General features: G+C 43.2%; 1 protein-coding gene across 1 annotated transcript in view; it reads left to right on the forward strand.

The window, feature by feature from the left end:
• JMJD1C (jumonji domain containing 1C) overlaps nucleotides 1-27,770 on the forward strand; it is a 191,779-nt gene that overhangs the window by 148,994 nt on the left and 15,015 nt on the right. Inside the window, exons 5-15 of the mRNA XM_049790618.1 lie at nucleotides 941-1,065; nucleotides 2,204-2,347; nucleotides 2,449-2,635; nucleotides 2,869-4,541; nucleotides 8,784-8,956; nucleotides 9,534-11,758; nucleotides 19,093-19,294; nucleotides 21,546-21,760; nucleotides 23,040-23,192; nucleotides 26,857-26,946; nucleotides 27,551-27,678. Coding sequence (XP_049646575.1) covers nucleotides 941-1,065; nucleotides 2,204-2,347; nucleotides 2,449-2,635; nucleotides 2,869-4,541; nucleotides 8,784-8,956; nucleotides 9,534-11,758; nucleotides 19,093-19,294; nucleotides 21,546-21,760; nucleotides 23,040-23,192; nucleotides 26,857-26,946; nucleotides 27,551-27,678 — 5,315 coding nt within the window. The remainder of the gene's footprint in view (nucleotides 1-940; nucleotides 1,066-2,203; nucleotides 2,348-2,448; nucleotides 2,636-2,868; nucleotides 4,542-8,783; nucleotides 8,957-9,533; nucleotides 11,759-19,092; nucleotides 19,295-21,545; nucleotides 21,761-23,039; nucleotides 23,193-26,856; nucleotides 26,947-27,550; nucleotides 27,679-27,770) is intronic.

Here is a 27,770-nt window from a genome sequence, read left to right on the forward strand (position 1 = left end):
TTTGCCTTGCATACAGACAACCTGGGACAGAACTGGGTTTGATCCCCGGCATTTCTTATGGTTCCCTGAGCCTGCCAGGAGCGATTTCTGAGTGCAGAGCCAGGAGTAACCCCTGAGCACCGCAGGGTGGTGTGGTTCAAAAACCAAATATATATATTAGAGGGTCAGAGGGTAGGGCTCTTACCTTGCATGTAACCCAACTCAAGTTGAACCCCTGGCATCCCACTAGGACTAGTTCCTGAATGCAGAGCTAGGAGTAACCTGATCATCTCCAGGTATGGCTTAAGACTCAAAAGCAGTAACTACAAAATTAATGGAGAATACATTATAGTTCTAGATTTTGTGGTTTTTACAGGCCACTTCTAGTACTGCTGAGGGCTGCTCAGCAATCAGGGATCAGTTCTGGTGGGCTTGGGGGGGGATCCTAGGGGGTGCTGAGGAGGTGAACCCAGGTCGGCCACAGACAAGACAGATGCTCTACCCATTGTAATGTCTCTCAAGTTGCCCCCCTCTTCTTTTTTTATGTGCACACTTTATTTTATAGTCGCTACAGGAAAGTTTCAGCAGTTAGAATAGTAAAGACTTTACCAGAAGACCCATAATTACTCGTTATTTCTGTTTTTGCCAGACTTATCCCTGTTCCATGCCAGGGGTCACTGCTGGTTGTTCTGGGGAAAGGCCGTTGCAGGTTCAGGGATCAAAAGAGCTTGGCAGCTCCCCGCGGAGCATGAACCTTGCCTCTTGTACTCTCTGTCTAGCCTCGAATTAATAGATTTCTTGGAGATTTGTATGTTATATCTCTTGAATACGTATTGATCTAGTTCTTGAAGATCTAGATCTTATTCCTGAGCTGTTTAATCATTTCATTTCCTCTAACAGTTCTTCAATGAAACTTGGTCTGTGTAAGTGACCTGTTGCTTGTGTGTGTGTTTTTTTTAAGGTCCTTATTCCTTAAATGGCTACAGAGTAAGAGTGTATAGACAGGATTCCGCCACCCAGTGGTTTACTGGCATAATCACTCAACATGACCTCTTCACTCGCACCATGATCGTTATGAATGATCAGGTAAAATCATCGTTGATAATTTTGAAAAGAAATATTTACAATTCAGATGTCTTATACCCCTCCGATCAGTAAGTTAACGCTGTCATTTTTCCGCCTTTTTTTTTTTTTTTTGGTTTGGTTTGTTTAATTTTAGCCCACACCTCGTGATGCTCAGGGGTTGGTTACTCCTGGTAGGTTTAAGGGACCCCATGGGATGCCAGGGATCGAACTCGAGTTGGCCATGTACAAGGCAAAAACACCTTGCCTTATTGTGCTGTCACTCTGGTGAATAGAAATGTCTTGTTTGGGGGCCGGGTGGTGGCGCTAGAAGTAAGATGCCTGCCTTGCCTGCGCTAGCCTAGGACGGACCGCGGTTCGATCCCCCGGTGTCCCATATGGTCCCCCAAGCCAGGAGCGACTTCTGAGCGCATAGCCAGGAGTAACCCCTGAGTGTCACTGGGTGTCACCGGGTGTGGCCCAAAAACCAAAAAACCAAAACAACAACAACAAAAAAATGTCTTGTTTTTAAAACGCATTTTATGAAGGTGTCCTTCTTTTATTCATTTTTAAAGGTTTGTGCTTGAAATTTGTATATCATTTTTAACTTTCGGCTAGCAGATTAAGCAGGTTTCAAGGGGATAATTTTCCCCCATAATTGTGCCACACATGGTGGTCCTCAGAGTGTTCTTAGCTCTAGAGGCCTTAGGAATGATTCATGGTGGGCTCTGGGAACCATATAGGATGCCAGAATTGAACTCTGGTCGCTCATTTGCAAGTCCAATGACCCATATCTGTTGCATTATTGCCCCAGCTGACAGAAATGTTTCTAATCTTTAATCTTAATATTCATTTATTTATTGCTTTTGAGCCACACTCAGTAGCGTTTGGTTACTCCTGGCTCTGCACTCTGGAATTACTCCTAGCAGTGCCAGGGATTGAACCCAGGTCGACCTCGTGTGAGGCAAATACCCTACCTGCTGTGCTATCTATCGCTCTGGTCCCTTGATTAAAATATTTCAATGATAAGCGTGGCCACATCTTAGCATTAAGGGTCCGCAAGTTGGCTTGTAAGCATTTTTACCCAATCAAGATGGTACAGTATTCTGTTGATTGAGCTGACAGAAATTAATTTTTCCCTTCGTCTTGTCTCCTGCATTAGGTACTAGAACCACAGAATGTCGATCCTTCTATGGTTCAAATGACCTTTCTAGATGATGTTGTTCACTCTCTGTTAAAAGGTGAAAATATTGGCATTACATCACGACGGAGGTCTCGTGCCTGTCAAAATAGTAACACTGTTCACGTACGTATATTGTTAGTGCTGAGTTTTTATGCAAGGTATTGTCCCCGGGTGTTCATTGTCGTCGTTATTAATCAAAAGCCATCGTTCCTTGGTCATTTTAGGGTCATTATACGCGTGCCCAAGCAAACAGTCCGAGACCAGCAATGAACTCCCAAGCTGCTGTACCAAAACAGAATGCACACCAGCAGCCAAGAAATGCACGCCCGAATAAGAGGAAGGGCTCAGATAGCAGTATACCAGATGAAGAGAAAGTGAAGGAGGAGAAGCATGATTATATAGGAAGAGGAGGTAGGACCACCTCTTATTTTATATGAGTCACACCTGGCGGCCCTCAGGGATTGCTCCTGGCAGGCTGGGGGGACAGGACCAGATCTGATGCCAGGATTCTAATGGGAGTCTGTCCTGTGTTGGCCAGCCCCCACTTTTTATTTTTTAAGAAATGAGAATAAAAAGCATATGTCCACAGTTTGCTTGCTTAATATGATATGGAAAATAAGACCTATTTTTTCTTAATGTTGCAGAAAATCCTAAAGGTAAAAATAAGCCATTGATGAGCAAAAGACGGAAACTTCCCGAGGAGGATGAGAAGAAACTAAATATGAAGAGACTGCGCACTGACACTGTTTCAGACTTTTCTGAGAGCAGCGATTCAGAAAACTCAAATAAGAGGGTACTAAATAATTCCTCAGAACAGAAGCTAGAGAACGAGTTAAAAACGAAAAACATTTCAAAGGTGAACGGCGAAGGGAAATCGCAGACTCATGAAAAGATGGGAGAGGAGACACTGATGGACCACCAGACTTCTTGGGATCAAGGGCAGGAGGATAAAAAGCTTGAGGAAGAAAAGCAAAAGTGTGCTGACTCTCAGCTTCAGGAAAAACTCATGACTCATTCATCAGAGCAGTCAGCACTTCCCGAGCATAACCGGAATGATTTACTTCTCCAGGATTACAATACTGATAAAACACATGCAGCGGAATTACCACCAAAGGAGAAATTTGTGTCCAGACCACCTACCCCAAAATGCGTTATTGATATTACAAGTGACACGAATGCAGAAAAGGTAGTTCCGGAAAATGCAAGTTCCTTTGGCCTTCCGGCAGTTCAAAGAATGGATCCTAATGTGAGTGATTCAAAATATTCCCTTGTGAATGCAAAATACCTGGAAACCTCCAAACAAGATTCCGACCCACGGTGGGTCGGTGACATGGCTAAAGTGGATTTAACCCAACCGAGTGTCCGGAATACTTCAGGAAACGATCATCTGAATATGGAAAAAGAGAAAAACCAGTACGTCCCTTACATGTCTGTCAGTGGAGTGTCTGGCACAGAAGATAAACTTCCTAAGCGAAGTCCCCCCCCAGAGACAGTCAAACCCAAGCTTAGCGCTTCGGTGGATGTGCACAAAGCTAAATCCAACCCCTCTCCTGAGGTGGTCAAAGCTAAAGTTGCCCATTCTCCCGATTCTGTGAAGACGAAGGCCGCTTACGTCAACAACCAAGCTGCCGGTGAGAGAAGACTGGCCAGCAAGATCGAGCACGAGCTCACCAGATGCAGCTTCCACCCAGTTTCTTCTCGAGGCAGCGCGCTGGAATCCACCAAGAGTCCCCTCATCATCGATAAAAACGAGCATTTCACTGTTTACAGGGATCCTGCGCTTATCGGGTCAGACACGGGAGCGAGCCCCATTTCCCCTTTCTTAAGCCAGCACCCCTTCCCTCTGCATTCTTCATCGCACCGAGCCTGTCTCAACCCAGGGACTCATCATCCTGCCTTAACCCCCGCCCCGCACCTGTTGGCCGGCTCGTCCGGCCAGACGCCGTTGCCGGCCATGAACGCGCACCCGCTGACCAGCGGCCCGCACCACTCTGTCCATCACCCCCACCTGCTGCCAGCTGTGCTGCCTGGAGTGCCCCCCGCCTCCCTGCTGGGCCACTCGCGGCTAGAGACCGCCCACGCCAGCAGCCTGAGCCACTTGGCGCTGGCCCACCAGCAGCAGCAACAGTTGCTGCAGCATCAGTCGCCTCATCTTCTTGGACAAGCTCACCCGTCCGCGTCATACGGTCAGTTGGGGCTCTACCCGATTATTTGGCAATATCCGAATGGAACGCACGCGTACTCAGGGCTTGGTCTCCCGTCCTCCAAGTGGGTTCACCCAGAAAACGCAGTGAATGCCGAATCTTCGTTGAGGAGGGTAAGTTGTGCTGGGCCCGCCGATGTTGTACTGGTCGGTCAACACTACGTAGTAACAGTTGCTTGTTTGAATTAAGCGTTTGATTTTTCAGACTTCTTTCAAGGTAGCTTAGAACTTTGCGAGGTTGCTAACTTATTCCAGTTACCGAAACTGCAAATTTTGGAGCGAATGGCAGCTGAAAGCTCAGAAAAGAATTTTAAGCCAACTTCAAGGGGTGTAGAACTGGTTTTGGTGGTTTTTAATATATCTTACGACGACCGAGGGTCCTCGTAGCTACTTATGTTATTAATAGTCCAAAATTATTTTTGAGCAAATAATTAAAGGAGAATCTGGGATAAAATTTATATGCAAACGGTGCTTTGATAATTATTACTAAATTATTATTGTTTTTGGAGCCACACAGTGCAGTTCTCAGAGATTTTTGCTGGCACTGAGTTTATATAGGGCCATTGGGGGACCAGGAGATTGCACCCAAGCATTCTCATTGTGAGTCAGTGTTTCAGTCCTTTGTGCTATCTCCCCAGCCCTTAAATTCTTCTTAAAAGACGAGTTCTCAAATAACCACATAATACTAATATTGGAAGCTGTGAGTGTAAACCTTTTGTGTGCATAAAAGGCATCAAGATCGAAGATCGCCGGGAAAGTGGCGCTAGAGGTAAGGTGTCTGCCTTACAAGCGCTAGCGTAGGACAGACCGCGGTTTGATCCCCTGGCGTCCCATATGGTCTCCCCAAGCCAGGGGCGATTTCTGAGCTCATAGCCAGGAGTAACCCCTGAGCGTCAAACGGGTGTGGCCCAAAAACCAAAAAAAAAAAAAAGATCGAAGATGACCGACATTTATGAAAAATGTTGGGGTTGAGATTCTGTCTGGTGCAATATTGAAAGTGATACAATAAGACTCATTTCTTTTTTTTTTTTTTTTTTTTTAATTTTTTTTTTATTTTATTTTTGGGCCACACCCGGTAATGCTCAGGGGTTACTCTTGGCTATGTGCTCAGAAGTTGCTCCTGGCTTGGGGGACCATATGGGACACCGGGGGATCGAACCGCGGTCCGTCCAAGGCTAGCGCAGGCAAGGCAGGCACCTTACCTTTAGCGCCACCGCCCGGCCCCAAGACTCATTTCTTTCATCTTGCAAAACGAACTGCAACAAGTTCAAGACAAATTCTTTATTTTTTTTTTTTTATTTTTGTTTTTGTTTTGTTTTTATTTTTGTTTTTTTGTGGGTTTTGGGTCACACCTGGCAGTGCTCAGGGGTTTTTCCTGGCCCCGTGCTCAGAAATTGCTCCTGGCAGGCATAGGGGACCATATGGGACGCCGGGATTCGAACCAATGACCTTCTGCATGAAAGGTAAACGCCTTACCTCCATGCTATCTCTCCAGCCCCAGTCAAGACAAGTTCTTGCCGTTTCCTCTTGTCCTTATCCTTTTAATTTTGTTTCTGATTGATTATATTTGGGATAAAATCAAATAATACAACTTTTCCTTTTGTGGCTTATTTCCTTAGCATGTTATGTTAAAGACTCATCCATTCTATAGGACATGACAATTTCTTTTTGAAAGCTGTTTCAGAATACACTTTGTGTATATTCCGTTTTCCTTGTGTGTTCAACTGTTAATGGACTTTACTGTCCATTCCTTCATTCCATTCCATTCCATTCATGTTCATTACTGTCACCTGAAGTGAGTTCTACCTCACAACATGAGTATTTATGACATTTTTCAAGCTGGGCATAAACTCCAATTGATATATTTGGATTACTTACATGACATTGATGTATTGTGGATTACTTACATGAAGCCTTGGCGGTGTCTGTAGAATCAAAAATGCCATTCTTCATGCTAAAGGTATTAGAGGAACTGTTCGGTTTTACACGACAATGTTGACAGATTGTAATCCTGTGTGTTTATGATGTCATTCCCAAGTTGTGTTTGTTTACCTTAGTTTGGTTCAAGTTCTTAAAAATTTTTTGTGATACACTCCCACTGCAGAAGTCAACTCCTTTTGGTCTTTCATTATGAACTTTAACCTTTAATAAATTCACTAGTTATCCCAACAATCTTTTCTGTGCCAGAATCCTCAAGATTTTGATATCTGTAGGGTCTCAATTGTAGAAGAATTTGCTTGACCATCAGCCTCCAGCCCTGTTTCTAATCGCACCGTTAAATTTCTGGTAGATGAGTTCCTACCTAGTTTGCAGTTGATACAAAGCAGAGTCACTAATAAGTTTATTTTTGTCAGAACTGGAACAGGCCCGGTGACCCACATACCCTAAGTTGGCAAATACTTCCTCTCTAACTTCCAAAGTCTTTCACAGCTTCCAAACCCTGGAAAGCAGATAAAAGAAAATGGTTGGAAGTCATTAAGTTTAAGGCTATGTAACTCTCTAGTCTCTGTGTTTATGAAGAGGAAATGTTACTGCAAAGAAAGAAAAGTCAACCCAGCGGCAGTTGGGGAAAGTAGGGCTGCATCCAGCTGTTACGCTCAGGACTGCTCCTTCCTTTGTGCTCAGGAGTCACTTCTGTGCTGCTCAGGCCTTTGTGGTCCTGGGGATTGAAATGAGCTCAGCTGCAAGTTAGGCAAGCTCCTTAACCTCCGAGGAGCACAGTTTTAACTAGTTCAGCTTACTACACAGAAAAAGAGGTGCTGTTGGATTATTATTTGTTATGTGCACAAGTCTGATAGTCTAAGCAAAAAATGTCTATCTTCCTTGTAAAGTTAAAACATAAAACATATAACAGGAAGTAACTTTCATGGTACTTTGTATTTTAAAACTTTGGCTTAATTGGTTACAGTTTTGGTGTTTCAGGTATTTTGGCAGTGCTAATTAAAACCTTTCAGACATTTGATGGATGCTCTTTTCTCTCATTGAGACTTATGTTTTGTAACGATTTTTTAATTTGCCTATTTTTTACAGTTCTATATATATAATTGCAGTAATGTACTTCCTTTGTATTAGGGATGAAAGAATATACTCTGTTAAAAGATAAGGATTGCATTTTTCCCATATCTGACTGCTGCACTCAACAAAGTATACCGTTTGAATGTTACTAAGTCATAGCATAGAAACGATCCCTAAGGACATAATTAGATAATTATGAGTTTCAGCTGAAGATCGATGCCACCAGATATTCTATCAACAGTGTGCTAAGAAAAACTGTATATGGGGCCTGAGAGGTGGCGCAAGCGGTATGGCGTTTGCCTTGCACTCAGTTAACCTAGGACAGACCAGGGCTCAATTCCCCAGTGCCAATATGGTCCTCCAAGCCAGGAGCGATTTCTGAGCGCAGAGGCAGGAGAAACCCCTGAGCGTTACTGCATGTGGCCCAAAAAGCAAAAAAAAAAAAAAAAAAAGGAAAACAGTTAATTTTATGTTAAAGTTTAGTGGTTCAACAGAATATAGAATGTAATCTTCTGCCCATTTTAAGTAAATTGATTAGGTTCTTTTGTTTTTTTTTTTTGTTTGTTTGTTTGTTTGTTTGTTTTTGGTTTGTGAGTCTCAACCTGGCAGCAATCGGGTTATTCCTTGTTCTGTTCTCAAAATCACTCCTGGCAGGTTCGTGGGACCATATGCAATGCCGGGATTCGAACCACTGTCTGTCTGCATGCCAGGCAAATGCCCTACTGCTGTGCTATCTCTGGCCCCTTCATTATTTTAATGACAAAATTTATCATATAAATTTGATTTAGTTTCTACTTCTGGTAGCTTATAATTTTAAGGAATAGTAAATCTGTGGTTTTCTTTTAGTAACATTTTATCTATAAGTCTGTATGTTAGTGATGTTGAGATCTGCTTGCCTTTTTTTTTTTTCTTTTTTCTTTTTTTTTTCCCTTAGTTTTAGTGTTAGTTTTGGTTTTGAGGCCTTGCCTGTCTGCACTTGGGTTTCTTCTGGCTCAGCTCTTAGAAATTGCTCCAGGCAGGCCTGGGACCATTGGAATGCTGGGGCTAGAACCTGGGTCTGTCGGCTGAGTGCAAGGCAAAGGCCTGCCCCACTGTGCTATCAATACTCCGGCCTCTAGTTGTGCTTTCTTGAACAGATTTCTGGAAATTTCTATTTTAACGCTGATTAATTTCTTAGGTTATATAGGAAAATCCCTATATAATTGTAACTGATCGTTGTTCATGATATGCAATTAGAAAATGTCACCTTTTAAATATGCTGTAATTTGTAATTTAAGTATTAGTATGCAGTTGTTTAGCTTTCTCTAGTCGCTAAAGTCTGACACCTTTTTCTTCGAATAGAACTCTCCCAGTCCTTGGTTGCATCAACCCACTCCTGTGACCTCCACGGATGGGATTGGATTACTTACTCACATTCCTGTTAGACCTTCCAGTGCAGAACCTCATCGGCCGCTGAAAATGGCAGCACATTCCAGTCCACCATTGACAAAAAGTCTGATAGATCATCATAAAGAGTGAGTTCGTTGACATGTAGAACTTATAAATAATATTTACCCATAGTCAGTTGTGTTCAGCAGATGATTCGGCACCAGTGGTCAAACCTTGGGTTTCTAGCATTCAAAACCATATACTTATTTTTCTTCAGGGCGTACGTACAAGTCCATTTCTGTGTGGTATCAGGCATCAGTCCCAAGGTCCCTAACACGTATAAGTCTAATATCCTTGACACTTACTTATGCAAACAGATAGAAAATAAATTAATGTCTGAAAATACCTAAACTTCGGGAAGATGCAAGTCCATTTTGATAGCCCTTCAGATTTACTAGATAATTAAGTACTTACAAAGTTGTGTTTAATATTATAATTGGATGATATTATGGAATGCTTTTTTGGGCATCATAACAAAAACGGGGGGGTGCTGGAGTGATAAAACGTTGGGTAGGTTTCTTGCCTTGTGCTCATCCTACCTGAGTTGGATCTCAGGCACCCTAAATGGCCCCCTGAGCGCTTACAAAGTTTGACGTTTGCCCTACCCCTCGGCCCAAAATGGATCATGGTGATTACAGATGCCTTTATCTATTTTCCTTACAGAGAATTGGAAAGGAAAGCCTTCATTGACCCGTTACGCTCTGTTCCACCCGCATCAACAAAAAGTGACCTGGACCTAAACAGGTCACAGACTGGGAAAGATGGTCATTTGCATCGGCATTTTGTGGATCCTCTGTTGAATCCATTGCAAAGGCCACCGCAGGAGACCGGAGAGAGGTTAAACAAGTATAAGGAGGAGCATCGGAGAGTTCTTCAAGAAAGCATCGACGTTGCTCCCTTCACAACTAAGATAAAGGGGCTTGAGGGTGGTGAACGAGAGAATTATTCCAGAGTAATCTCATCATCTTCAAGCCCTAAAAGCCATATCATCAAGCAGGACAAGGATGTCGAATGCTCCGTCTCAGATCTTTATCAAATGAAGCATTCAGTGCCTCAAAGTTTGCCCCAAAGTAACTACTTCACGACACTGTCCAACAGTGTAGTCAATGAACCGCCCAGGTCGTATCCATCCAAAGAGGTTTCAAGTATTTACAGTGAAAAACAGAGTGGTGCCCTCACAGCCGTGACTAATCCTCAGGCTCACACTTCGTTTATATCCTCTCTTTCCAAGCCTCCGCCTCTGATCAAGCACCTACCAGAAGGGGAAGGCCTGGTAGGCAAGGTACCCGAGCATCTCCCCCACCCGATCGCGTCGCACTCGGTGACGACCTTCAGGAACGATTGTAGGAGCCCAACTCACCTGACGGTTTCGTCTACCAATCCGCTCCGGAGCATGCCTGCTTTGCACAGAGCACCGGTTTTTCACCCCCCGATTCATCACAGCCTGGAAAGGAAGGAGAGCAGCTACGGTAGTAGTCTTTCGCCTCCAACTCTAACTCCAGTGATGCCTGTAAATGCTGGTGGGAAAGTGCCGGAATCGCAGAAGCCTCCGACTCTGATTCCTGAGCCAAAAGACTCTCAGGCAAACTTCAAGAGTTCTTCGGAACAGAGTTTGCCAGAAATGTGGAAGGCTAATAATAACCTCACTAAAGAAAAGTCTGAGTGGCACGGGGATAAAAGCAGTGGCAAGTCACAGGCTGCGACGGCATCTGTCATTGTCCGTCCCCCCTCTCGTACCAAACTGGAGAGCGGGCCAGCGATGCCCGTGCCGTCAGCTTCCAAAGATCGACTCGGGGAAAGGTCTGCCACGGGGGCGAATCCAACAGATTGCCTCAAACTAGCAGAAACCGGAGAGACGGGAAGGATCCTCCTGCCAAGCGCAGAGGCAGACAGTGCTCCCGTAAAACCCGAGAAAAGCTTTCAGGCTGTCTCCCAGGGCAGTGTTCCCAGTTCAGTCATGTCTTCTGTAAATACTGTGTGTAATACCAAAACGGATGTATTCACATCTGCTGCCGCTACCACCAGTGTTTGCAGCTGGGGTAGCTCAGAAATAATTTACTCTTTATCAAATACCATTTTGGCCTCTAAATCCTCCGAATGTACCTCTTCGAAAAGTGTCAGTCAGTCGGTGGCTCCAGCCCAAGAAAGCAGGGGCAACACCCCAGCTCCAGCTCCGGCGGCACCAGCCAGTAGCAAGACAGGCAGCGCCGTCCCGCCCAGCTCTGGGTTCTCGAGCACAAGTGATTTTATCCATTTAAAGAAGCACAAGGCAGCTTTGGCTGCCGCGCAGTATAAGAGTAGTAATGTCAGTGAGAACGAGCCCAACGCTGTGAAAAGTCAGACCTCTTCAGTCTCTCTGCTCTCGGATAGCCCTGGCGTCTGTAGTCCGATAAACAAAGCAAGCTCTGTAGGAAACGGGCAGGCCTCCCAGACAAATCAGCCAAACTACCACACTAAGCTGAAAAAGGCCTGGCTTACTCGACATTCGGAAGAAGATAAAAACACTCACAAAGTGGAAAATTCAGGGAATTCTGTGTCAGAAATCATTAAGCCATGTTCCGTCAACTTAATAGCCTCGACGTCTAATGACATCCAAAACAGTGTCGACAGTAAGATGCTGGTCGATAAATATCTAAAGGATGATAAAGTCAGCAGGAGAAAAAACAAAAGGACTTACGATTCGGGCTCCGAGAGCGGAGACTCGGACGAAAGTGAAAGTAAGTCCGAGCAAAGGACTAAAAGGCAGCCGAAGCCGACTTACAAAAAGAAGCAGAACGACCTGCAGAGGAGAAAGGGCGAGGTGGAGGAAGATGTAAAACCCAATGGCGTGCTCATCAGGAGTGCCAAAGAAAAGAGTAAATTGAAATTGCAGAGCAACAGCAACAGTGGTAAGTGATGTTACTGACTTTATAAAATCTTAAATGGGAGATAATGTTCTCTTTTTTTTCTTTCACTTTTCAGGGGCTCTATTTGACTTCGAATCACACGATTTTTCACAATTGAGTTTCAGAAATAGCTCGTTTCAACACCAGTCCCTTTATCGATGTCCACTTGCGTCCACCAGTGTCATGTTGTTTTCTCCTCCCCCTCTTGTATTTGGTTATCTGTTGGTTATCTGAAGATTACCTGCATGGCTTTTAAAAGGCAATCTTTTTGTGTTTTTTTTTTCTTGTTGTTGTTGTTTGGGGCCACACCCGTTTTGATACTCAGGGGTTACTCCTGGTGCTCAGAAATCGCCCCTGGCTTGGGGGGGACCATATGGGACGAACCACGGTCCGTTCCTTGGCTAGCGCTTACAAGGCAGACACCTTACCTCTAGCGCCACCTCACCGGCCCCTTAAAAGGCAATCTTAGTGCTTTAACTTAGATTCATTGCCATTATATCTCTTACAGCAAGCCGGGATGCTCGCCTTTCCACTCACTGACAGGCATTCAATCCCCGGTATCCCATATATTCCCCAGAGCCCACCAGGAGTGACTTCCTGTGCCAAGAGCCAGGAGTTAAACCCTAAGCATTGCCTGGTGTGGTCAAAAAGAGGAAGAGACAGCTACATTTTTTTTTTTGAGTGACAGGAATGATTCACTGATCTCTTTGCATTTTTACTACCCAATTTGTAATTTAATATTCATAATTTTGGTTATTTCCTGAAATTGGCAGAATATATTTGTGACTGTCACTCTGACAGGATTTGGGGGAAAAGTTTATTTCGTTATTCTTTAGAGTCACATTTAAATAACTCCTAAAAGTTACTTAGAAGACAATAACTTCAAAGTGAGTTGTAGATGGCCGACACCTCACCCTTCTGCTCTTGCCACAAACTTGGAAGCTTATTGAAATTAATGTTTTGGGGGTGAGGGGCCACGCCCAGTGGTCCTCAGGTTAAAAGTCTCCACACTCAGAAATTGCTCCTGTTATACTTGGGAGACCATATGGGATGCTGGGGATCAAACCCAGATCATGCAAGACAAGAACCTTACCAGCTATCTTAACTCTCTGGTTCCTGAAATTTCATTTGTAGTATGCTTAATGATGAATGAGTAAAAGTTTAAAGTGAAAGAAGGAAAGGTTTTTTTTTGGAGGGGAGGGTGTTGTTTTTGGTTTTTGAGTCATACCCGGCAGCGCTCAGGGGTTACTCCTGGCTCTACACTCAGAAATCGGTCCTGGCAGGCTCAGGGGACCATATGTGATGCCGGGATTCCAACCACCGTCCTTCTGTGTGCAAGGCAAACAAACGCCTTACCTCCATGCTATCTCTCTGGCCCAAGAAGAAAAGTTTTAAGGCTACAACTATTTAATGTTTTGTGACTAGTTGGGCAGGATAAGTGATACCTGCCAATAAAATTACCATACAATAGTGCTTATGTTTTTCTGTTAGAGGTAGTTTTTCTTAGTTTGCTTGTTTCTTTTTAGGTGTGTTGCACAGTGCAGGAAGCTCTTACTAATTTCACTCTCGCCATGTATTCATCAGACACATGAAAAATCCATGACATTGTGGAAAAGAAGTACTTCCACAAGTACATCTGGGCCTTTTTTTTCCTTCGTCCGGTTTTTGGGTCACACCTGGCAATGCTCAGGGGTTACTCCTGGCTCTATGCTCAGAAATAACTCCTTCTGCATGCAAGGCAAACACCTTACCTCCGTGCTATCTTTCTGGCCCCACATTCGGTCCTTTGAAGGCTCAAATTTGGGGCATTTTCTCTGAATGTAGTTTTTCCACATGTCTGTCTATGTGAAAACCAAAAGGAAAAGGGAAGGAGAAACAGGAAGAAGATGGATTCATAGAAAAAGTCTGTCAGAGAGTGAAAGAACAAAGGAAAAGCACAGCTAAGAGAGAGAGGCTGACAGACTGAAATGCAAATCTAGTCAAAAGAAAGGTGGATTGACAACGAAGGCTACAGGATACTTTGCACTTAATAACTGGATGTGTCAAGTTGCTTTTTCTTCTTTCCTTGTGCATTCTTACCGGCCTGTTGTGATCAACAATTCCATTTCCTTTTGGTGTTGAGTATTTAAATTAATGGAATTTAAACTCAGAGAAAAAGGAGATAGGAGTTTCGAAGTCCAGTGTATAAAATTAACCGTTTCTGTTCTTTTTATTTTTTATTTTCTAAAATCTATATATTTTTGATGAGTTTTTGCAGGGTGCCTTCCCAGTGGTGCTAAGGGCCACCAGACCAATCTGAGGGTACTTTGAAGGTGATGGGGTCTGAACCTCGGTCTGCTCAAGCTAGGTCCGTTTCTGTTCTTAAGAGTAAAAAAATAGGCTTTTCCCCCAAGGAGCTCTGAGACAAGACAAGAGTGGTGGAATCAGCACATTTCCCTGCAAGCTGTGACAGACAGGCCTTTCCCGTCCTGGTTACTCCCAGGTCCAAAGTTAAACGAAGCGACTGTCCAATGGCCTCTGTTAGACGTGGACAGAATACGTTGACTTTCACGCTGAGCTCTCAGAAACTTTGCTGAGTTGGGAGTTAATTCATTAGGAAACTTTTAATCTTGAGTAAATAGCTTTCTTCTGAAGTACATCTTCCCTTTATCGTTTTTATATACGTTCACTGATTGGGATTGTTATTATTCATAATCAGGAAAGAGTGCACTTAATTATTTGGAGGATGTACAAACACACAGGTGTGCTACAGATACATGCATATGTAGCAAAATATATGCTTTATGTTGGGGCCAGAGTGAGAGCACAGAGAGCAGGACTTTTGCCTTGCAAGCGGCTGACCCAGGTTCCATCCCTGTCATCCCACATTTCCCCCCAAGCTCTGCCAGGTGTGGCCCAAAAACATGTGTATGTGTATGTGTATGCACGTACATACATAGTAGTATGTTTTTGATAAATTCTAAAGACGTACAGTTGGCCTGCTTTATCTGCTAACTTGGGTTATGTAAATTTATTTTCGTTTGAAACTAATAGTTGAAAACTAGCTCTTCTGTGACTAAATTTTTATATCATTTCTGAACTGAATTTTTTATTACATTTAAATATATCCATAAATCATATGAAACAGTCACTTTTATCCATAGCCAGCTCATTTTGAAATCCTATCTAGATTGACACATATACATTTTGTCGCTCGTTTTATCATTTTATAATGCTCCGGGGCTGTTCTCTCTCAGTGTCTTAGCACGTAAAGGCCACACTCATACTCCATGCAAAGCATGCATACTAGAGACCAGACTGATAGCACTGAGTTGGCCATTTGTCTTGCATGCACCCTACCTGGCTTCAATCCCCAGCACTATGGACTCCCAAGAACCACCAACAAGGGGTGCCTGAGCTCAGCCAGGAGCACTGCCAGGTGTGGTCCCCTAAAATGGGCAAACAAAAACAACACTAGTTCGTGGCTTGTGTCTACCTGGTCAAGAATGAAACCTTAGTTATCAGATAGTCAGTTAAAAGGTCAGCATGGCTGGGGCCGGAGAGATAACACAGCGGGAGTTTGTCTTATTTTCTTCATTTCCTGTTTGTAGAGTAAGTGAAGGCACGCTAATAGATAACTGAAAGGAAAGAATTTTTTTTTTTTTTGGTTTTTGGTTTTTGGGCCACACCCGGCGGTGCTCAGGGGTGACTCCTGGCTGTCTGCTCAGAAATAGCTCCTGGCAGGCACGCATGGGGAACCATATGGGACACTGGGATTCGAACCAACCACCTTGGGACCTGGATCGGCTGCTTGCAAGGCAAACGCCGCTGTGCTATCTCTCTGGGCCCAAGATTCTTAATGTTTAGAAGAAATAGAAATACTCACTGGGCCAGGGTCTGCTAACTTTAGGTCTCAAAATTTAAGGCACTTAAATGTTACACTGTCAAGAAATTAAATAGAATTGAGACCCTCCTAGACAAGTGTTTTTCTAGTAAACTACATTAAAGTGAGTTTGCTAATAATGTGGTAACCTATCTAGAAGGAAAAAATTCTATCAAAAACTTATGTATGTATCCTGAATCCAGGTATCTTTGTCATTTATAAATCTTTAAGCTATTGCGTGCCATAGATTTAAATTATTTTATTATAATAGTGTTCAGTTTTTTAGAAGTACAGCTTTTCATACTTTAAATTTGAATCATCTAGATTTTATTTTATTTTATTTGTTGTTGTTGTTGTTGTTTTGCTTTTGGGTCACACCCGGCATTGCTCAGGGATTACTCCTGGCTGTCTGCTCAGAAATAGCTCCTGGCAGGCACGGGGGACCATATGGGACACCGGGATTCGAACCAACCCCCTTTGGTCCTGGATCGGCTGCTTGCAAGGCAAATGCCGCTGTGCTATCTCTCCGGGCCCTATTTTATTTCTACGCTTAGAAATCGCTCCTGGCAGGCTCGGGGGACCCTATGGGATGCCGGGATTCGAACCACCGTCCTTCTGAAAGCAAGGCAAACGCCTTACCTCCAAACTCTCTCTCTGGCCCCAATCATCTAGATTTTAAACACATATTTTTTTTGGGGGGGAGGCACACCCGGCGGTGCTCAGGGGTTACTCCTGGCTGTCTGCTCAGAAATAGCTCCTGGCAGGTATGGGGGACCATATGGGACACCGGGATTCGAACCAACCACCTTAGGTCCTGGATTGGCTGCTTGCAAGGCAAACACCGCTGTGCTATCTCTCTGGGCCCTTAAACACATATTTAGTTTATAGTTATTTTCTAGTCACTGTAGAAAGATTGCACTTACTCTAAAATAATAGATGTTATTATTGGAGGCAAATGTGCAATTAAAATTTGAGCATTGTGTGATTTCTTTGATTGACTCTTGACTTTTAAAAACTCTGGATTAGGGGGCCAGAGCAATACACAGTAGGTAGAGCATTTGACTTGCATGCTTTGACCCGGATTCAATATCCAGTATTCATTATGGTTCCCCGGAGGGAGCCTGCCGGGAGTGATTTCTGAGCCTAGAGCCAGGAGTAGCCCCTGGGTGTAGTCCAAAAACAAAACCACCCGATTTTTTGAAAACGGGAGAAATGTATCTTGAAATAGCCTTTTACACGGCCTTCTGGAAAAGTTCTCATCTCGGCGTGTGTTTCTGAACATGAATGTGTGTGAATTGCATATTTTAAGTGAAGTTAATGGCTTAAGCAAAAGCACCTGAGTGGTCCAAGTGACTTACCTGATTAGATCCCTCGTGCCCTGAGCCAGGAGTAAACCTGAGCTCCGCTGGGTGTGGCAAAGCCAGAGAGCTGGGCCTGGAGTTGGAAAGGTCAAGCAGGAGCAGTCTAGGCAGGCTTCCTGGCTGGAGCCTGTTTTTCACGGGCACTCTGAGTTCCCGTGTAGTCGTTGCTGCGTTAAGATGTGTGATCTTGTTAAAAGGTCCTGCTCTCTCTGTTGTTCAAAAGTAACAGTGGGAGTCCAGGACAAGAGTGCAGCAAGTTTTTCTGCAAGATGTACCTGTTCTCAGTGGTGCTTCCTCTGATGTACGAAATGGGTGTTGGAAAACACTAGTGTTTTAGTCAACAGCTGTTTTCTTCAACATGACATAGGCGCATTGACGTAGTTGCAATTATAAGGGTAACAAATACTCATTCATGGGTTTGACTTACTCCAGTGCTCATAAAATAATGATGTTGGGGCCGGAGAGATAGCATGGAGGTAAGGCGTTTGCCCTTCATGCAGGAGGTCATCGGTTCGAATCCCGGCGCCCCATATGGGTTCCCTGTGCCTGCCAGGAGCAATTTCTGAGCCTGGAGTCAGGAGTAACTCCTGAGCACTGCCGGGTGTGACCCAAAAACAAACAAACAAACAAACAAATAAATAAATAAATAAATAAAATAATGATGTTTAGGTTAAATAGGGCCTTAAATGCAGAGCGGTTTTTTTTTTTCCCGTGCGGATCTTAGACTGTGAAATGCGTTTCAGATTTTTAGAATTTGTTTCTATGTTTATATTCAGATGTCGTATTTTTCCTTTTCTCAAATCAAAAGATACTGTATCTAGATCTTTGCTGTTACAAGGGAGGACACGCCTAGTCAATGTTCTGGGATCAAACTCGAGATTTCTGCATGCAAAGCATGTGTGTGCTCTAACTTGTAAATCATTTATCCAGCCCCCCCTTATTTTTTGCATTTCTAAAAGATAGTTCTTGTATCAGCATATTGATATTCCTCTTCATAGTATTGGTATTATAAGTTGTCGCTTGTCTGTATGTTATCAGGTTTTTTAAATTGCTTCAGATAATGTTTTATTAAATTTAGTTTTGGGGGGGCCAGAACTACGGATAGTACAGGTCGGGTGCTTGCTTTACAGAAAGCAAGGTCCCTGAGGACTGCTGGGTGTAGCCTAAAACACCAAAGAAAATGTATGTATTTTACAGGTTTAGACTACATCAGACATACATGCTTCTACCAAAGGATTACCTATTCCCTCCTACTTCTTGCTCCACAGGAGTCAGGATTCTGCAGTCAGAACCCTTTTTATTTTGTCTATTTACTTACTTCTCAGTTTAATATTCCACATCAAGCATTATCCAGTGTTGGGGCTGGACCAGTAGTCCGGCAGGTAGGGCGTTTGCCTTGCACATGGCTGACCTGGGTTCAATCCCAGGCTTCCCCGAATGCTCTCCACACCCAGCCTGCCAGGTGTGATTTCTGAGCCCAGAGCCAGGTGTTACCCTTGAGCATTGCTGGGTGCTGGGTGTGGCCCCAAAACCAAACCAAACGAAACCATTATCCAGTGTTTTTTTTACTTAGACCAATCAATCCCTCCTAGATCCATCATGTCACAGGTGGCAAGTTTTACTGACTTCTTTTTGTTTGAATAGCTGCATAGTATTTTGTTGCATGAAGTCAAAATTTCTTATCCACCTGTATTAAGCCATAATTACCTTGGTGCATCAACTTCATAAAATCAAAACATTTAAAAGGGCGTTGCACTCACTGTACCTTAACTTTCTTAAAGTATTACTTGGTGTGTATTTGGTTCTGTCTCTTCCCACACATTGCAGTTTGCTGCCTAGGTGAGAGGAAGGCTCTATTTTTAAGGATGGGTTTGTGTAGGTCGTGACTATTTCTCATGTTTGACTTTTTAATGTATTATTTGCATTTACACTAGGTATTTAAAGTGGAAAGTTCCTGCGTGCATTTATGCTTATACTGATATGGTTTTGTTTTGTAAGTAGAATGGTAAATAGAGATATTGCAGAGGACTTTTCAGTACGTAGAACTGTTTGTTACAACGGCTTTTCTGAAAAGGCGTGATTTTGCTGATTTTTTTCCCCCACTGATTTTACAGCTGGCATTCCTCGTTCAGTATTAAAAGACTGGCGGAAAGTCAAGAAACTGAAGCAAACCGGGGAGTCCTTTTTACAGGATGACTCTTGCTGCGAGATAGGGCCTAATTTACAGAAGTGCAGAGAATGTCGACTCATTCGGAGTAAGAAAGGAGAGGAGCCAACACACTCGCCAGTATTTTGTAGGTTCTACTACTTTAGAAGGTAAGTGGAAAGAACGCTTCCGTGGGCCCCCAGACACTCAGGGCATGTATTGTTAAGCTTTTTTTGGCCACAGTTAACAATAGCTATCTGCTGGGCTGACTTCACATTGCTGCTTATGATCTTATTTTAATTTTTTTCTGCTCTTTTTTCATAGTGAGTTTTAAGATGATCAAAATTTTCTTTTTCTTGGAGGAGGGCTTGGTTTTGGGGTCACACCTGGTCATGTTTTGGGATTACTACTAGCTCTGTGCTCAGAAATCACTCCTGGCAGACTCGGGAGGACTAGATGGGATGCTGGAGAATGAACCTGGGTTAGCAGCATGCAAAGGCAAAAGACCAACTTGCTGTGCTATCGCTCTGGCCCTGAAATTGAGCTTTTTCTAGAAAATAATTGGAAATAAGTTTGAGTTGTGTGTGTGTTTTAATTTTGGTAAGAATGTAGCATTAATATTTACATTTTTTACATTAATTTTACCTAGTGACATATAGTCTATCAATCTTAGTTTAAGGTGTTAAACTATCTGTAGTGTGGCCTGAACGAAAGCACAGCAGGTAGGATGTTTGCCTTGTGCACAGTCGATCGGGTTTGATCCCCAGCATCCCATATGGTCCCCTAAGTCTGCCAGGAGCAACCCCTATGGGTGTTGTGGTCCAGAACCCCCTCCCCCCAAGACCCATGAAAAAACACTACAATGCATTACATTGTAATATCCATGCTTTCTATAAATATATGTACTTATAATGAGTTAAACATGAAAAGGATTTCCAAGTGCCACGTTATAGCCACAGGTTTCATGGCATATATTAAAAAGCATAGTTATTATTAACCTAGTATTGTAATGTTAATGTACTTTAATTTTCATACAGAAAGTTGTGAAAGTTTAGTCAGAATATCAGATAGCCTGACCGAAAAGAAAGAACTGATGATTGCCTCAGATTCTTAGAGCTGGGCTTCAGTTCCCATTTTGTGCTCTACGTACTTCCTTAACTATAGTGGAGCCCCAGGTAAACCTGTCTCTTGCACATGATGTAAAGGATTGGGATTTTTCAAATGAAATGACTTTAAGACGATCTCTTTAGTTACTCTTGTTTACCATGGATAGAATTTCATTCTTACAGTAGCTGTCATTTATGAACCATCATTGTCGTTTTGATAAAATCTAGGTGGTACTTTGTATTATTTAGGGGTGGGGAAGTTGCGCTGTACCTGTTGGTATTCAGCTCTGATAGCTTTGAGGGGTCCTGCAGTGCCAAAAATCAAACTCAGATCTCCCTCCTACATTGAACCATCTCACTCTGTCCTAGGGACACTTTCTTTAACAACAGCAAAAAAAGAAAAAAAAGTTCTCTTGTAATCTAAAATATGTCTTTGTAGATACAGAAAACCTACTGATTTTGTTTCTTAGCTTTTTCTTCAAAAGACCGCTTCAGAGAATATTTGTCAAATGTAGTATTACATGGGAGTGCATAAAAGATGGAGAACTTGAAAGTAAAGCAGATTTGGGTCAGAGAAATAGCACAGTGGGCGGAAGTACATGCTTTGTGTGTGCAAAAAGCTCAGCTTTGATCACTGGCACTTTGTGTCCCCTGACTACCTTACCATTAGTCACCCCTGAAAACCCCTAGAATATGCCCCAAGGCCAGATAAAAACAGACTGGAGAGAGAGTGCAGGGCGTTGCTTGCCTTTCACCCCACCGATCCTGGTTAAAAATCTCTGCTATCTGCATATTTCTCTTCAGCACTGCCAGGAGTCATTCCTGAGAACGGAGCCAGGACTAGTCCCTCGAAACCACTGAAAATGGGTCTAAACAGATAAAATAGTCTTCTAGAAACTGAACTGAAAAAAGGGAGGGGAGGGGAGAGGATAAATAATTGGCCTTGTGTGCAGCCAACCTGGTTTCAATCCTGGCATTTCATATGGCCCCTCAACCCTTGCCAGGAGTGATTTATTCTAAGCACAGAATCAGATGTTACCCCCAAAATCAAAAACAAACAAGAACTTTTATATTTGCTTTGGGGGGGGCACATGACAGTGTTCAGGAGAATGTACAGTACCAGTTCTCAACTCTCACATGTGGTCGTCGCTCTTCAGCTGTGTGACCTATCTTCCGTCTTCCCTATTTCGTTTTGAATTGTGCGTGCAATTAATGTAAGTTTATTTATAATATAATATGCCAATGTAATTGAGCTATAAGACTTAAACAAATGTGTATCTTGGCATCTAACGCATCTCGTGTGTGACTGTTTCAGATTGTCCTTTAGTAAAAACGGAGTGGTTAGGATCGATGGCTTTTCTTCGCCTGACCAATATGATGATGAAGCTATGAGTTTGTGGGCACATGACAATTATGATGACGATGAGCTTGACATAGAAACTTCAAAATACATCTTGGATATAATAGGCGACAAGTTCTGTCAGTTAGTAACATCTGAAAAAACAGCTTTGTCCTGGGTGAAAAAGGATGGTAAGGAAGTTAAATACTTAGAATTTCTGACTATAAAAGCTTTGTGTTGTCTTCGGAGCGCATTTAGGAGGAAGGCTCCTTCTACACCTAATCTGCTTGACATTTTTCACAATGACCTTTTAAGTGGAAAGATCTGTGTAAAGGTGACACATTTTCCAGTGGAGATTTAGTTAAGTGGGTGAATGCTTTCAAGGCTCAGAGGAACATTTTGCCCTACTTCTGTGCACTGAAGAACTTTGAATACGCATTGGAAACGGCACTTTTCGCATAAAGACACAATCCTAGGGCCAGAGCCATAACACAGCAGTGAGGGTGTTTGTCTTGCTCACGGCCAACCCACGTTCAACATATGATCCGCCGAGCCTGCCAAGAGTGATTTCTGAGCGCAGAGCCAAGACTAGCCATGTAGCCCAGCCCCCAATTCCCCCCTAAAAAGGCATCATCGAGGGCCAGACTAATAGCATATAGCGGATAGGCCACTTGTCTTGTACACCGTCGACCCTTGTTTCATCCCTGGAACCTTGTATAGTCCCTAGAGCCCCCTGCCAGGAATAATTTCTGAGCTCAGCTAGGAGGAAGCCTTGAGCACTGCTGGGTGTGACCCCAAACCAAATAAAGACACAATCCATTCCTAAGTGGTTTTTTAAAAAAATCTGTTCTAGTTCGTTTGTATTTGAATTTCAGTTCTTTTTTTCAGTTCACTTTTTTTGAGTGTATGCCTTTAAAATGGGACTGGTTTCCTCATTGACTTCTTTAGTGGAAACATTGAATTAGGGGCTGAAATACAGCAGGTCCTTGCATGCCAGTGGTCCGGTTCTATCCCCAATAGTCTATATTCCCAGCGTTCCAAACCCCACCGGAATGATGCCTGAGCACAAACCCAGAAAAAGAAAATGATTATGTTATATTTGCTATATATTTTACTCATATTTTAGGAACTCTAAGTGTTATCTTTTCCTTCTTTTTGCATAAACTCATAGAGTATAAACGCAGGGGCAGTTAGTCAGTGACTGGAAATATTTTTGGCCCTGTAGCAAAGGTGAGGAGGAGGGAGTAGCATCTTGATGAATGGAGACCATAGACACCTCTAAATCCCAGAGTACACTGTGCCGGTTGCAGAAGTCATTGGTGTGAAAGGTTTAGACTAAATGTCAGTATTGTGAAACTCTGCTTTAGCTATGTTTTCTGAGTATTACTCACTTTTTTTTAAATCTGCAGTTGTTTTTCAGCAAAATCATCCTTAAAATTTCTTGATTTGCCTTTCAAACTTTTCCTCTAGCCAAAATTGCTTGGAAAAGAGCAGTGAGAGGAGTTCGGGAAATGTGTGATGCGTGTGAAGCAACGCTGTTCAACATCCACTGGGTTTGCCAAAAATGCGGATTTGTGGTCTGCCTGGATTGTTACAAGGCAAAGGAAAGGAAGAGTTCTCGAGGTCAGTTTCTGAGTTTATGTCATCTAGAAGATTTACCATCTGTTGTTCTCTTCTTTCCCTAGTCACAGGTCAAAGCGGTTTTGTGAAATTTATTAAAATAAATAACCAGGACTAGAGCAATAATAGTACAACAGGTGGGGTGCTTGCCTTGAACTCAGCCAACCTGGGTTCGATTCCCTATGGTCCCCTAAGCTTGCCAGGAGTGACCCCTGAGTGCAAAGCCAAGAGTTAAACCCTGAGCATTGCACAAAAAATAAAATGACCATATTTTCTACAATAAAACTGCATCTTTTTTTTATAACCTCTTATTCGGCCTCATTATTATCACTATTATTATTATTATTATTAAATTGCCATGAGATACTGAGTTGAAAAGTTGTTGGGGCAGAGCAGTGGTGCAGCGGTAGACCTTTTGCCTTGCACATGCTAACCTGGGTCGGACGGCGGTTCGATCCCCCGGCATCCCATATGGTCCCCTGCGCTAGGAGTGACTTCTGAGCATATAGCCAGGAGTAACCCCTGAGCGTCACCTGGTGTGGTCCAAAAAAGCAAAAAAAAAAAAAAATGTTACTGAGGGCCTGAAGTACAGCCAGGGTAGGGATTATACCTTGTATTCAACTGATCTGGGCTCAGTCCTCAGCATCCCATATGATCTGTCAAACTGCCCAGGAGCACTATCCCTGAGCTCCGTTTGGTGTGTCCCAACCCACCCCCCAAATTTGATAGTGTTCTAACATCCATCCTTTCACCAGTATCCATTTCCTAACACCAGTCTCCCCAGTTACTCTCCCACCCCCCACTGTCACCTCCAGTTTACTCCTATGGCAATCTCTTCCTTTCCTTTTTTTTCTTTTAAGGCACTTGTGTGCCAATACTGTTACTGAAAGTATACCTGTATGCCATTTTTCTTTCAGTTTTTGCAGTTATTGTCCCTTTCAGCTATTATAGTGGTCCCTTCTCTGTCTTAACTACTCCTTACCCCATCATTTCTGTTGTCCTTGGGTATTATTTTCATACTGTGGCTTTTTTTTTCTTACTATCTCGCAGAATACTGTCATTCTGTGTTTCTCCCTTTTTCTCTGACTTATTTCACTCATTATGATACCTTCCATGTAGAAGAAAATATTGTAAGTTCATTTTTTTTCCTAATAGCTGAATTGCAGCTCACCGTGTAGATTGGGCACTCATCTGTTCTTGGGTACTTGTGGGTTGTTTCCAGATTCTGATTCTTGGGAATAGTACTAGAGTGAATGTGGGAGTGCAGATACCTTTTCTGCGTTGTGTTTTGGGGTCCCTACGGTATATTCCTAGGAATTGCATCTTGCTGGATCGAATGGAAGATTAAGTTTAGTTTTTTGAGGAAGTTTCATAGTATTTTCTGAAAAGGCTAGACCAGCAGTGAAAAGGGCCCCTGTCTCTTCAGATCTGTGCCAGCTCTGGTGTTTTTGTTCTTGACAGGTTTCTTGTCTGGATGGGGTTTTCTCTTTTGCTCTCCTGTTTCTTTAAATTATCTCAGTTCTAAAAAGGAGGGGCAGTAATGAGATGGTATGTGAGCTCGTGTTCTTGCCTTACATGATCCCCAGCCCCAGATACAGTCCCTTAAGCCTTGGCAAGAATGATCTCTGAGCACGGATTCAGGAGAAAAACTCTGGAGTGCCAGCAGGGGCGGCCCTCCAACCAAAATCCTTCCACACACATCAAATCCTCTTAATTACTATAAAGTAAAAATAGATTTCATTGTATAGTAAAACAGTCCTTTACTTTTAGTTTCTGGGACTGTTGTGAGAATTCAGTTGGCAACTGACTTGGGTTCCTGAACCCACCAAGAGCGGACTCTGAAGACAGCCAGGAGTAAGCCCTGATCATCATCGGTGTGCCGTTCCTGCCCCCAAAACCCTTTCCTCTTCCTAATTTCTACAGAAGTGAATAGTGGTCTAAGAGCAGAGATGTGGCTCCACAGGGGAGTCTTGTTTCGCCGAGGTCCTGGTTTTGATCCCAACTGTAGAGACAACAAAAGACAAAAAAACGATGGCTGCATGGGGAGATAAAATTTACAAAGGAAACGAACTAGGGGCAAGGTGATATAGAACAGGGTGGAGCATGCGCAGGGCTTGGGTTCAGTCCCCAGACCATCTAATCTGAGCATCAAGAATAGCCCTGAAGCCCCAAATACCACCAGAGAGATCCTCATGGTTTCCCAGCTCTGTAGGAAAAGTTCACCGCGTGCGACGGGCACATTTTGCTGTTGACAATGATTTGGATTGCCCTGCCTTTGCCCTCCTCCTCCTCATATACCTCAAGGAAATAGTTAAATGGTGTTTTTTCTGTGCTGAAAGATTTGCCCTAAAATGTGTTCTCTGGTCCTCTGGACAAATAGTGGTCTCAGGCTCCAAGAATCCCTTTTTACTTTGTCAGTTGATTTTGGGGAGGGGGGGGAGGCCAAGCCTGGTAATATTGGAGGCTCCAGGGTGGAGTGACGGGTGTGATTCCCAGTCACGGTTAAATGACCCCCACGCCCCCATGATGACAGGGATCATGCCTTGGCCTCTCGATTTGCATACTATATACGCATCCTGTTGTCTCCTTAGTCTGTGAATTCTTTTTTGAACACAGCGACTATGTATAGTAAATCCACTAATTACAGTAGTATTTGCGTCACATATCAAGTGTTAAAGAAAAACACTTTGGGGCCATAGGCATGGTACATTGGGTTAAAGGCACTTGCCTTGCATGTGGCTGAGCTGGGTTAGATCCCTGGCATCCCATGTGGTCCCCGAAGCACTTTTGGGTGTGGCCCCAAAACAAAAAGAAAGATGAATTAGCATTGACCAAAACCTGAGGTATCAGGGGCCAGAGCTGTAGCACAACAGGTAGGGTGTTTGCCTTGCAAGCAAGGTTCGATCTCCATCTTCCCATATTGTCCCCCAGCTGCCAGGAGTATCCCCTGAGCTCCGCTGGATGTGGCCCCCAAAACCCAAAACAAGAACACAATTTCATATATCACTATAATGTGTCATAATTAGCTAGAGACCTTTTGGCACAGAAGTTACAAGGAAAATAACCTAGGAGTCAAGCAGGTAAGACAGGCGATAAGGGGTTTGTCTGACATGTGGGCACGGTAAGACAACGCATATGCTCCTTCAGTACTGCTAGGAATAAGCCCAAGCCATCTGTTTGATGTGGCTCCCCGCCACCCATTAGCAGGAAGAAATTGGGTTTCTTGTAAGTAGGGGAGTGCTTCATGTGGTTGGTCTAGGGACAGCCTGAAACGGGACAAAGGGGAAACTGGCCTAGGATGTGTTCTGGCGGTGGGTTGTAGAAAAGCTTCTGCCATTTTTCCTTCCTCATGTATTTACATATATTCGCATGCACGCGAACAGGAACACACAACAAGCTACAGAAAAGCTAGAATTAGGGGATGTACAGTTGACTAATAATGATAATAAGGTGGTTATTTTTGGAAAAGCTCTTAAGTTGTATATTTATTGTTTTTATCAATTTCTCAGTGCTTTGTTACACTTCTTAAAATCAAAGATAGCTTGAAAAACTATCTTTGGAACTCCATGTAGTTAGTACATGAAGGTCTTTATAACAAGTCATCACTTGCATAATGGTAAAACCTTGGAGATTGTCAAAGTATAAATACTGTTATTCAAATCCACAGATAAAGAACTTTATGCCTGGATGAAGTGTGTGAAGGGGCAGCCTCATGATCACAAACATTTAATGCCAACTCAGATCATACCCGGTTCTGGTAAGTACTACTAGAATGACAATTGTTGTTCACGCCATGTTTTTTAAGTGTTGGAATACAGTAGAATAGAGAAGTAATGTCTAATTCTGAATTGCCCTTGTGCTCAACTGTTGGATCTTATATGCAGTCAGGGTAGCATGAACCCATGGTCAGGGATGAAAGTCGCAAAGAAACCTTTAGAGCAAGTGGAAAACTATAGTGAGAAAGCTACTTGGCTTTATTGTGTAAACTGGTTATTTTTTTTTAATTTTGAAATTTCGTAGAAGAGGTAGTCGAAAGGTACAGAGAACTTGCATTTGTTCGAATCGTAAAACCTGAATGGAAGCAAGGGCTGGGGGATGATGATAATAAAAGATTGGGAAGCTGAAAAGGCTCAAGGAAAACAAATGTGGGCTAGAGAGCCAGTACAGCAGATGGTGTATTGCTTCTCACACTGCTGACCAGTTTTGATCCCAGCACCCCATGTGGTCCCCAAGCCTGCCGGGAACAATTCCTGGCATCCAGCCAGGAGTAGCCCCTGAGCACCACCATTCGTGGCACAGGGACGTAATTTTAAAACCAGTGGCGGTAACCTCTTACTAACTACTACTCTGTCATTTTGCAGTTTTAACAGATCTTCTAGATGCAATGCACGTGCTTAGAGAAAAACTTGGAATTAAATCCCATTGTCATTGTTCTAACAAACAGAATATGCCAGCTGGAAACTTTCCTGCAATGAACGGCGTCTCACAAGTGAGTAGAAATCGCGAAGCCATCGTAGATAGAGATGGGTGGTGGAGTTCATTGGCGGTTGTTCTCATTTGATTAATACTGGTACTCTCCTA

This window comes from Suncus etruscus, chromosome 17 (assembly GCF_024139225.1).
Source record: "Suncus etruscus isolate mSunEtr1 chromosome 17, mSunEtr1.pri.cur, whole genome shotgun sequence".
Classification (NCBI taxonomy): Eukaryota; Metazoa; Chordata; class Mammalia; order Eulipotyphla; family Soricidae; genus Suncus; species Suncus etruscus.